At 29.4% G+C, this 12,359-nt stretch overlaps 5 protein-coding genes across 5 annotated transcripts; 2 read left to right on the forward strand and 3 right to left on the reverse strand.

Annotated features, from left to right (window-relative positions):
- Nucleotides 1-1,200: 1,200 nt before the first annotated feature.
- On the reverse strand, nucleotides 1,201-2,082 carry GO595_006045 (down syndrome critical region protein 3; the record flags this gene model as incomplete). The annotated part of the gene is made up of 1 exon (XM_067919355.1): nucleotides 1,201-2,082. The coding sequence occupies one exon, from the start codon at nucleotides 2,080-2,082 to the stop codon at nucleotides 1,201-1,203; it is 882 nt and encodes a 293-aa protein (XP_067773641.1).
- Nucleotides 2,083-2,523: 441 nt separating this feature from the next.
- Nucleotides 2,524-2,937, forward strand: GO595_006046 (PX domain containing protein; the record flags this gene model as incomplete). Its single annotated transcript, XM_067919356.1, has 1 exon — nucleotides 2,524-2,937. The coding sequence occupies one exon, from the start codon at nucleotides 2,524-2,526 to the stop codon at nucleotides 2,935-2,937; it is 414 nt and encodes a 137-aa protein (XP_067773642.1).
- Nucleotides 2,938-4,096: 1,159 nt separating this feature from the next.
- On the reverse strand, nucleotides 4,097-4,612 carry GO595_006047 (Bromodomain containing protein; the record flags this gene model as incomplete). Its single annotated transcript, XM_067919357.1, has 1 exon — nucleotides 4,097-4,612. One exon carries the CDS (start codon nucleotides 4,610-4,612, stop codon nucleotides 4,097-4,099), a length of 516 nt encoding a protein of 171 aa, XP_067773643.1.
- Nucleotides 4,613-7,547: 2,935 nt separating this feature from the next.
- Nucleotides 7,548-9,779, forward strand: GO595_006048 (uncharacterized protein; the record flags this gene model as incomplete). Its single annotated transcript, XM_067919358.1, has 1 exon — nucleotides 7,548-9,779. The coding sequence occupies one exon, from the start codon at nucleotides 7,548-7,550 to the stop codon at nucleotides 9,777-9,779; it is 2,232 nt and encodes a 743-aa protein (XP_067773644.1).
- Nucleotides 9,780-10,370: 591 nt separating this feature from the next.
- Nucleotides 10,371-10,931, reverse strand: GO595_006049 (potassium/sodium hyperpolarization-activated cyclic nucleotide-gated channel 1; the record flags this gene model as incomplete). Its single annotated transcript, XM_067919359.1, has 1 exon — nucleotides 10,371-10,931. The coding sequence occupies one exon, from the start codon at nucleotides 10,929-10,931 to the stop codon at nucleotides 10,371-10,373; it is 561 nt and encodes a 186-aa protein (XP_067773645.1).
- Between the last annotated feature and the right edge of the window lie 1,428 nt (nucleotides 10,932-12,359).

The following is a 12,359-nucleotide window of genomic DNA, read 5'->3' on the forward strand; positions in this document are numbered from 1 at the left end:
TCTGTTTGCAACATGGACTCGACTGGGTCTGAGATCGAAGGCATTTACTTTGTGAACTGAGTTCAACTGATAATTTCAAAAAGTAGAATGAATTTATCTGAAACAAAAACTTGTTTCAAACTATCAAAATAATGTCACACACTCTAAATTATAATTTTATTTTCTAAGTATGAAAAACCAATAAATTAGTCGCATTTATTTTAAAAATACATTTTGTTAATTCAACTATTTCACTATATATTTTAGTTTTATTAATGAAGGCCTGTTCGGTTGTTCAATTTTCAACATTCAAATTTGAGATAATATTTCACCAAGAATAAAAAGTGAACTCACCTTTCTATCAACATTCACTCAAATTTAAATTGAAGGAGAATAAAGTATTGATCAATGTCAAATGATAACTGTTTCTTTGATATTTGAATGTTTTTATAAATCTAAAATATAACGGTTAGTTTAGTACGATGATTTTTTTTGTTTGGAAATTTCATAACAAACGGTTTATTTACGATGACTCTCAAATATCTTTTTTCTTTTTATGGCATCATGATGCAGTATCTAAAATTATTGTTTATAATTTTATATTTTTATGAAATTTTATATTGATCAATACTATTTTTTCTTTATTTAAGATATTTTTTGGTTAGCTTATATTTCGTTTATATGATTAAAAAACACTCAAATCATTAACCTCTGATACTCGAGTTTGATATGTATTTCACTCGTATCATTAATACCCAAAACAAACCTTATAATTTTAGTATAATTAATGCTTCGATAGGAATAATTCAATACGAAACTTCAGAAGAAGGAATTTTTTAATTACAACCAATTGGTTTTGATTACAAATGCATTTTAAGAAGATTAATTAAATAACATATTAGAATTTACTTTAATCAATTTTTAGTTTCTGTTATTTAAAGTCAATACGATATCTAAATAACGATTACAAATAATATTACTTTTAAGCTGACAATTTCAGTGACATCATTATAAATCATATAAAACATGCACCAAACCCAACTTTTACCCATTTCATTGTACTAAATGCGTTTTAGCAAAGGATAGAAATCTATTTCAAGTTTCATTTAACAAATTTTTTTGACAATGCTGCAATGATACAGATTCTTTTTTTATTGTGAAATTTAAAAAAAAAAAAATTAAGATAAGAAATTTTGTTTTATCGAGATCTGAAAAAAGATATCAAAAAGTGTGTGTGCGACAAAGCTTCAAAGGTATCACAAGCGAAGCATAACCGCCATTTTCAAAGTGAACTCTCACTTTCAAACCGGTTTTCATTGAAAAAGTGTTCGTTTCTATGTCGGGCAAAACAAAAACGCGAACCCACTCGAGGACAAAAGGTATCTCAACTCCATACGGAGGGTCACATTCAATGATTTGCATCCTGCAAACTTCATTTGAAAATGTTTGTGGATTTGATCGATCGAGAGAAATTATTTCATCTCGTGCATAAGAAACAGTACAACTTGTTACAGGACTCTCTGATTCAACAAAAACTATGCTTCCACGAGGAGGATGTGTTGATGAAGCAACTGGAGTCGGAAGATGAATTTTCGCTGTAAATTTTACTTTTGGTGTATTGTGACGGATATTTGTTTCGTTCATAACAATATCTACTGGCTCTCCTTTTGGTATATTTTCCGTTTTGTAGACAATAAAGAAGGGTTTTTGAACAATTAAATCTTGTGAAAAAACACCTCTTTTGATAACAATTTCAACAAAGTAATCAACACTAATATATTCACCACGGATGCTTTCGGTAAGGCCTTTACCTTTAGGTATTGTAAATTGAAAAGAAAAATTATATCCATTTTCTATTGCTTTTGGAAAATCATGTTTAATTGGTATTGTCAAAATAGTGTTATCATTATTGTGTTGGATTTGCGTGTCGAAAGAATAGTTATGTTTGTTAATATCAACAGTTCGAACACAATAAACATTAAATAAAATTTCTTTTGGTTTTATAACTTCATTTGTTCGAAATGTTCCTGTACAATTGATAGGCTCGTCTGGGAGATAAGTCAATGCAAGTCGATCGAATTTGAAGGAGACAACTGATGGCATATGCAACTACTTAAAACCGTTGCACGATGGTTATGGCGGTTTAATTGAATATAAAACGATAGCTATAAGGCAAAAACAGAAGAATTAAGTCAAGAAATGACTTTAACTTGTATGCATGTTTTACATACTAAAAAAGTCAATTCAAACACAGTGTCTTAAAAATACAAAGGTAGTTAGTATAATTTTTATTTTAGCAATGCTGAATTCAGTCCACTGTTGTGAAAGGAATGTAAAATCATTCAATTCTTTCTTTATCAAATAAAACAACCAATGCCATGTTTAGTTTAGAGTTATATAAGTTGGTGTTTTCATGTTCAAATACAGTCTTAATAAATAAATTAATAAACAAGTTTTGTCTGACGCTCTTTTTCTTGATTACCATATCAAAAATAAACGGTCAAACAAAAGTGCTAATCAAAATTTGACACTTTTATATAATAAATGAGCCTTGATACAGCAACAATTAACTCAATCGTAGAAGCACAACTTGCAGCATCCAAAGGTCAAGAAAAAATTACCCTTGTGATTACTGGCCATCAAGATGATGCTGCTGAAAAAGCAACATTTTTCAATATCCAAGCAAAGAAATACGATACATCAGGTGCTGTTGTTAAAACAGCTGAAGGGAGGTTCAGATACTCACAACTTTTCGATTTTAATGAACGACTTATTTTTTTCTATGGAAACATTCGAATGCTCCGTGTATTCCCTCCAAAGAAATGGGTTGGTAACAAAGCGTTAGATTTTGTTACTCAAAGGCAAGAAGCTCTTCAGAAATGGTTAAATGAATTAGTTGAAGATGAAGAAACATGTGCAGATCCAATTATTTTGAAGTTTTTCAATTTAATTGAATAAACAAGAATAACTGCATTTAAAAGCAATGTTATAATTCATAAAATAATAACATTATTTGTATTTATTGTCATTTTAAATCCTTAATTCAACAACATTCAAATTGCGGCGGTTAATTGATTATGTCTTCAGAAAATTTCGCGGTTATTATTCAAAACCAAAAAATCGAAATGCACAAAAACGTAAAAAACTTTATACTTGCACAAATTCTAACTTAATCATAGTTTTTCTTGCTGTCACTTGTTTTGCAGGGGTGGTGTGGTCTATTGTTAATTGTGCTATTTGGTATAGTGATTCAGAAGGATTAGTTTTCCATGATTATGAAGATAATGATGATGATGATGATGATCACGATGATGATACAAGTTTGGATTCATATTTATTCCCTTTACTGACTTTTTCATCACTTGAATTTTTATTTGGAATTTCAACATTATTTATTCGTTTTAAATGTAAGTCAAAGTGCGCAACTAAAGTATTCTTTTGGCTTACCGTCATTGCTGCTATGGTGTCATTTATTTTACAAATTGTATCCATTGGTAATGTTCCTATAAAGATTGCATCAAACATTACATCAAACGAAAAGACAAGAATACGATCACACTATCAATGGCTGTCTTAAACCACGTTCAAGGGCTGGGCTTTTGGTGCCATTCTTCTTCATAACACATTTGTTATTTATCATTTCATTTGCAATGGTTTTACTCAAGAAAAGAACCATTCGCCTCTAAATCAAACGCCACTAAACCAAGAACAAACCGCATATATGAATGAAGAAAAGAATCAATACATTAGGTATACTGCTGGTGCAATGCCACAAAACTATTACAACCCATATTACTAAATATATGTATAAAAAAATATTTCATCTTTTTCATCAAACATTATTTTAAACCTATTCATTGATTTCAATTAAAGGTAATGATTAATTAATTAATATCATATTTAGTGATTAAACTTTAATTTTCTAGGAAACTGTTTCTATCAACATTAAGCACAAATTTATTTTCTAGTATTCATTAAAGATAAGTTTTAAATGATAAAAATAAACAAAAATCTCATTTACAATTTATTGTATAACTCCACAATAGGCAGGGGATAGTGTCAATTTAATACAACTAATGAAATATCAAAAATTAAAGAAATAAAAATTAATTACAATTTATTCTGTATCATCCTTAGGACGTTTTTTTGGGGATTTTGGAGCTGAAATAAGAGATATAGTGGAAAGGAAATCAGCATCGGTGAAAATGGATGCTCTTGCTGATGCAATAGAAGAAGGCGGATGGCGTGAAAGCTCGAGCATCTTTTTGGAAGCTTTACGGAGAGTTTTCATCCACTCTTCATCTCTGTCCTGAGGGAGGTTCTGATATTTTTTGCGGAACCAAAGCTCCATATCTTGAGCCATTACGTATATCAAAGTGCCTTCGTTATTATATATCATGGCATTTTCCCATACTTGGTTAACATCTTCTGCCCAGTTTTCATATGATTTGTATTCGTTATTATTTAATTTCTTACGAATTGTTGTGAGATCCATTGGTCTTTGAACAATAGTAAGATAATCTGGAGCACCATCACGAATAGGGTCAACTTTGTCTTTGAATGGCCGACATAGGTCCATTCTCAGCATTTTGTTTGTGAGTTCTATGCATTTCTGTTTCTTGAAATCATTCATATATATGGGGCATCCCAAAAACGTTTAAACTGAAATGAATTTGTCACTTTTAGTTTATTTCTTCTTTAATGAACTTGTTAAAGAAATAATAAAAACAAGAAGATACTTTTGTGTGGTATGCAAAAGAATTTTTTGCTTCAAAATATATTTTTTTTGAAATTCAAGTTCATTGTTTTCATTTCTTTCATATAAGGCATAAATTATAGATCAATCATTTATTTTAAGCAAATAATGTTTAATCATATTGTTAACAATTATATAATACATTTCATAGGATTTAATTTTAGAAAATAATATTAAAGATTTTTTGTAAACAGACTTCAAATACGAAATCCGCATGAGAATTTAAATCTTGAATGAGGACCAACGAAGTTTCCAACATTATTCATAAGATCAATGCGCAATACATTTTGATAATAATTATATTTTAAAAACATAAATTTAAACAAATTAAAAAATAGAAACATTTTATAACTACAATTTCAATTCCGATATTTCCTCCTTTATACAATACATTTTCCCTATTACATTATTAGGGATTTCTGCGATCACGTCCGCCAGTGTCATATTCAATCTTTCTTTAATTTCATTTACGACCAAAAATTTTTCATTTTCGTTGTTTAAATATTTCGATATTTTCTGTGATATTTCCGTCTGATACAATTTCCTAAAGCAGAAAATTGTACCTTCGACCGCCGATTCGATTTGTTTTGTTCCATAACTACCACGAGCCTTTAGATTTAGAATCGGGTTCAACAAAAACTGTGTCACACATGTTGATAAAGATTGAAGTTTAATTGAAATTTTACTTTTTATATCATTTAAAACATTAATTTTTATATTCGACGAGAAAATGTTTTTCCATTTTGAAGTAATTTTATATCCAATAATTTCATAATCGAATTCCTTTAATAAGTTATATAAATTTATATAATAATTCAGTAAATATGAATCATGTTCAATTTCGTTTTCGATTTCATTTGACGTGTTTTCGATCTCTGTAAGTTCATTACTTATAAGTTGAAATGAACAATCGTTAAATAGTTCATTCGGTAATGATATATAAAGTAATGGAAGATAATATATAACTTTTCGTTGTTGTGAAATTTGTTTAGATTGAATGTTAACTATAAATGTTAAGCGCTCTTGAATAAATAGTAATAATGTTTGGACTTTTTTATGGACTTTATCAGAACAAAATGGAATTCGATAAATGTTTTGTTCAATTCGATTACTTTTAAGCTCAAGTGACAATTGACATAATTGATCAATGTCATTAATCTGATACAATTGCGAAGATAATGTCGAAGAATATATCGAAAATATCTCTAAAATAAGTGACTCAAAACATTTCTCATATTCTTTAATTGTCCCATAATTAAAAAAATCTTTCGATAATTTATACTCATCTTCAATTAAATTAAAAATGATTAAAATAGAAATAATGTTTTCATTTTTCATAATAGTCTTCGTTATAATTGTAACCCGTGCTTCTTTATAAGTTAATAACAAATTATTAAAATTTGGAAATTTCTCAAATAAAAGAAAAAGACGTTTAATTGAGGGTGCGATAGATGTAAACTTTTGAAATGAGTCTTTGCCGTTTTCACTGGTGAATATGACACGTTTAAATGTGTTTGAAATATAAATTTTGGCTTTTTCGGCAGCTTTAGATAAAAGAGCTTCATATTTTAAGCGATGTAACTGTGCTTCTTTCAATAATGTGTTTTGTTTAAAAAACTCAATTCCATCTGATATCTTTGAAATAACTTGTGGGAAATCTGGAAGAAGGACTGAGAACTGACTACTTTTCAGGTCCAAAGATATTTTATCAAGTTCGTCATAATAAATTAAAATTTTGTCAATTGCATTAACAAATGTTGCGAGTCTTTGTTCTTCAGTAATTTGTGACTGGCAAGCACCATTCATTAGCTCAGCGTTTGAAGCTATTTCAATTCTCTTTTTTTCAGCTGAATGAATTAATTCCTCACAATTTTTTATGCTATCGATAAGAAGATGCGACTCATCGAGCATTAGTTCCGCTGCAGTTTTAGGGATAATTTTCGTATTCTGATTCTCCTTCTGAAGAATATCATAAAAATTTGAATTATCTGTCGGTTTATTACGCGGAGCCGCTTCCGATCGCGTTGGAACTGTCAAAAATTCGGCCATCGCGCGCCACTTCGGAGGAATGTCGGAAACTACAAATTTCCCATTTTCCCCCATTCCTATGGCGTCACTTTTGTTACAATATTCGACCACAAACCTCAAAATATGAAATATTTCGCTCTTTCACAAATAACAAATACAAAGTGTTCGTTAGCGTAAATTTCTTTTTTCTTATTGTCATTTACCAAATATGATATAAACAATAGCAAATTCATCCTCAAAATGGTTGCTTCAAATAGAATCGTGTTACCCAGTTGATCGATTCTGGTGATACCCAAGTGGTGGCAATCGGTAGAAAGTAATGAATATCCCAATTCATAATCCATGAAAAAACATGTCTAACAAATGGCTTCACGTTCAGAAACGCTTCTTTCTTCCCATCGTCAGGTAGTGCATCATCTGGCACGTGTGGTAATTCGTCCAAATTTGTACCTTCCATAAATAAAAGTGACGCTTTGGAGCACCCCCAAAATTTCCAATTCATAAATTTCATTGAAATCCAAATTTAATATCAATTATATTACTATAATATTATTAACATCGTTCTCTGTAATGTATATGTCTGTAAATTATAAATTTTTAAAAAATCAAATAATTTGAATTTTTGTAATTTTTTTTTTTCAAAATTATTTTTCTTTTTTTCTGAATTAATAAATACGTAAACATATTCTAAAATATGAAAATGTGAATTGCGTGTTCCAATATTTGATTTTTTTGATTTTTTCACTTTTCAATTGAAATAGAATCCATAAAAAACGTTATCTGGATGGGGTGCTCATCCTCCAGAGACACACGTGTCACTCCCCAAAAGACGATCAGACTGTCTGAGGCACCAAGCACTTCCAGCAGAGGTGAGAAGAAGTACAACCCGAAGAAAATCATCAAAGAATTTCATAAGCATTTTGTCAAGATCACCTCCGAGATCCAAGCAATCAAATGCCCAGAGGAGATGCACCCTCCGCTGTGCATTGGGGAGGATGCATATCCGATATTACTGTCGCCAATATATTTAGAAAGTAATGAGCCCGTCAATATTCTGATGCCGATTGTTTCCATATCATATATTAACAATGTTCGCATTATGTGTATTTCGCAGATACAATTTTTATCACTTTTATATTTCGATAGTTGTGATACATTTAAGTTCATATCAAGTTGTTTGGTATGGCTTTCAAGAGGAAATCGAATCATTGGATCGCCAATTCTCTTTTATCGATTTCCAGAGAAGTATTCCCAAGATGCAAAGAAATCATTTTATCGATCTGGTATCAAAATATTAATAGTCAATACTCCAGAAATCGATTTCTCGCCGTACCAAATAATTTTCATACCGAGTAACATCGAATTAGATTCAGAAGAAAGAATCAAATTAAAATCATTCATTAATTCTGGCGGTGGACTCTTTTGTTTTTATTGTCCAGTCGAATTATTTCCAACAGTTGACGTATCGCCGACAGCTATTAATGACTTTTTAATTGATTATGGATTATCATTTTCATGTTGTAAATTGGCACCAAATCCAACTCGGAAAACAGCGGAATTTATATATGGACCAGACCGACTTATTCGACATCATCTTTTATATCATGTTAAATACTTTTGTGACATGATGGAAAGTCTTCAACTTGATGAAGGTTGTTTAGATGATACAATTACAGCATTAAGGTATTATATCATTGTATGTGATAATCGACATTTGGATTTGTTCATTCAGATTCTTGATAAAAGTTGGTCATTTTTAAACGCTACGAATTTCGTTAATGAGAATGGTATTGGTGAACATATAACACAAAGTCTTGTAATAGTTTTAATGTGTGAAGTATTACGTTTAATACCACCACAATTTCTAACTAAGAATCCACTTTCGAAGACATTTCCAGGTGAAACACTTAGAGCTTATTGTACCAATTATAAATTGGACATTAAAATTAGAGATGAAAGTTGGATTTCAACAGGACTTTGGTTACCAGCAGGTCAAACGGCAATTATAAAATGTTTAAATCCTCCATTAGGTTTACATGTTCAAATTGGTTCTCATAATATGTCATTATTATCGAAACAAGGTCCTTGGAATCGTTGGCCTGAAATAGTAAATGTATATATTATAGACAAAGAACAAATTACTGTCGGATCTTCTTTTGGAGGAATTGTTTATGTTTATTTCTCGTTTAGTGAAACAGAATGTCGATCAGGACTTATGGATGAAACTGATCAAAGGATTTTAATTGAATTCGAAGGATTTTCACAATATCCTCGTTATGTATATGATAAACCAGAAGTATTTATGAAAACTAAAGAATTCGAAATTCCTTGGGCTGAAATTACTACCAAAACATTTATCATTACTTTACCTACGAAAATGCTTATGTTAAGTTCCCAAAAAGTATTAAATGAACTTTGTAATAAACTTGACGAATATGTAATAACTGTTACTAATTATATGGAATATAAAATTGGTAGAAAATTTCGATTAGTTTTTGATTGCGAAGATTCAAATAATTATTCTTATGGTTATCCAATAATATTACATTTAACAAATATCGATGATATAATTCTAAAGATTTCTCAACCTTCACTTGGAATTTTTAACTTAATTAGAGCTGTTGCTGTTTTGTCTTTACGTGAAGGTTACTTTGATCCTGAAACAGAAGTAGGAATTGGTACATTAATTGCTGCAATGTTCTTCAAGAAGATGTGGCCGGACTTTGATATGTTTTCAATTCCTGGAATAAAAATTCCCCAAATGTTTGAACCATTATCAATAATACAAACAAAAGTTAGTCAATCATTAATTACTTCTATAATTAGAAGCTCACAAAAAGCTTTATTTCCTTATTATGAACTACCAGAGGATATGTGGGTAAGATTTGTAAGGGAACTTTGTAATAATGCTAAAATGAATTTGACCCCAATGTTAAGGAGATATAGACCAATTCCTATAAGCGTAGTAAATTCTTTGTCGAACTTACCACAGATGCAACCAATTTTGTTTGCGTAAATGTTATTTGAAGTTTATATTTTCATTTTTAAAAATGTCGTTTTTCATTAGCTTCTTCCATTTTGGTTGCGCGATCAATTTTTCTTCTTCGTTTTGTGATGAGTTTCCTAAGTTTTGATAAACTTTTCTCTAATTTATCAATTCGATTGATGTTTTCTTGTGACATTTCATCAATTTTATTAATGGAATCTTCAAATGTTTCGGTTTGACTACTTAAGAGATCATTGAAATGTTGAACAACTCTTTCTTGTGATTCTTTAAAGATATCTTCTTCTGTTTTAATTGCACCAATAAAACCTGGTGGTTCTGCCATGATTCTAGGATTTCGATTACAGATTCGAGTTGGATATGTTGTAAGATCTTTTGGAAATCTTATGTCATTATCCATAAAAACACTGGTAATATCCATCCCAGAATCATTTCCTTTTTCATTGTTTGGAAATGTTGTTGCATCATTTGAAGTTGACATATGAAAATTATTTAAAACATCAAAAATTTGATGCGATGCACTTTTTTAAGTTTTAAAATTAAAAAAATATAAAAATAAGTAAAAATGATAGAATTTATATTTTAGATAATATTTATTTCTATTTAATTTAGATCAAAATCACCATAAAGATAGGAATTGTCGATGTCCCAAATTGTATTTTCTGTTTCTGCAAAATTAAACAAATAGTCCGAATTATCTGAAGATGTATTAGCAACAAGTTCGTTCTGAACCTGTGGTACATTTCCCATTTCTGGAAATTCAAATGTTTCTGGAATTTTTGTGGATACAGTTTTAATTGCTCGTTCTTTGGTTTTGTATACTTTCTTTGGATCTAATTCTCGTACACTCCATTTTTTGAGTTCGATCGGATAATTTTTTATAGCAGGATATTTTTCAATTAATGTATTAACGAAATTTGTATTTCCTAAACTACTGTTATATCCCATTTTTTGGAATGAACCATTGATAGAGCTTTTGCACTTAAGTATTAAAATGCTTAGTTGACGTGTATTAAGTAATATAGCATTGTCAAGCCAAAATATACCACAGTTCATACATCTCTTCCAATCATTTCCATCACCTCTTATTGCATAACTTTTAATCTTTTCAAGAGATTGTTGGAATGTACTGATTCTCTGATTTCTTTGATTCTTAGCTTGCATAGAAAAGGAAGACTTCAACATGTAATACTGATATTTGCTTTCATTGTCCAAAAGTTGGAAATAATTTGGGATCGCATTAAGTTGACTATTCATCTTCAAAGTTTGATTGCTGACCTGTTCATTTAGCGGTTTTTAACTTTTTATATTGCATTGTAATCAACCTGTTTCCTCTCAAATAAGTGGTTTATACTCAGAAAACTGTAGGACCACTCGTCATTTCAAAAAGCTGATTTTTGAAATGCTGTCAAAGCCGTTTTACAAAATAATCATCAAGGCTTAAAATATGAATATCTTTTTTTTGAATCAATGAAAAATGAAAATAAATTATAGATAAATAAACAAGGAAATAAAGTATTTAATACTATATTCAAAAATTTATATTATACGTAAAAATGATGATAATTTTTAATAATAATATAAACTAAACATACTTCAACATTTTTGTTGGCTTGCACTAAGCAAAAAGAAAGTTTTTGTGGTTGAAAGAAAAAAAATTTGTTCTGGAACGGTTTGTTTGAATTTTGCATGCAATTTTCGGTTATCATCAGATTGCAATTAGATGTAAAAAACTTGCAAAAGCAAAACCAAAACAAGTTTTATTCGAACAGCGGCGTATTTACGTAAACAAAAAAATCAAAACATATAAAGATTATTATTTATTTATTTTTAGTTTGATCTATTCAACGATAAAAAACATTTTCTAATATCATTTTTTGTATACATTTTTAAAACGATTTATTTTTGTTCTTGAGAAATCTTTTGTTAATTCTCTTTCTAATTTCGGATCTTTTACTAATTCATTTCTAACAACTTCTTTAATCTGTGCAATCTGTTCTTCGTTTATATTATAATTTGCCAATTCTTGTTTATCCATTACATAAACATAAGCATAAGCCTTCAGTAATGGTTCGTAAGCATCTCCGAAATTATCTTTAGATAACTTAAGTTTCAACAACGACGAAATAATATTTGATGTAACATTGGTTTCCTTAGGGAAAGGAATTGATTCGATAATACTAATCAAAGCATTCACATTAAATTTATTGGATATTGTTACAGCAGAACAATAAAGATTCATTGCTGATACTAATGAATCAGTAACCATTGGTTCTTCTTCATCTGAATCACTTTTAATGATTATTGGTTCAATAAGTTCAATGATTTTTATGGAATTTATATGTTCGCTTTTACGATTACAAATTTTTGTAAGTAAATTAAAAACTGAAATTGGTTCTTCTGTTATTTCACTATACATATCAAATGATGGAATTAACTCAATTAATGAGTCCGATAATTCTTGTACTTCATTATCATTAAGTAAATTAAGTTCAAATGCTTTTGTTAATGGTTCTATTATTGATGTTATCATCCATGAAGGGACAATCGATGAATATTTGATAAGTGGCAAAATTATAAATTGTGAATTAG

The sequence above is a fragment of the Histomonas meleagridis genome (genome assembly GCF_020186115.1).
Source record: "Histomonas meleagridis strain 2922-C6/04-10x chromosome Unknown contig_40, whole genome shotgun sequence".
Lineage (NCBI taxonomy): Eukaryota > Parabasalia > Tritrichomonadida > Dientamoebidae > Histomonas > Histomonas meleagridis.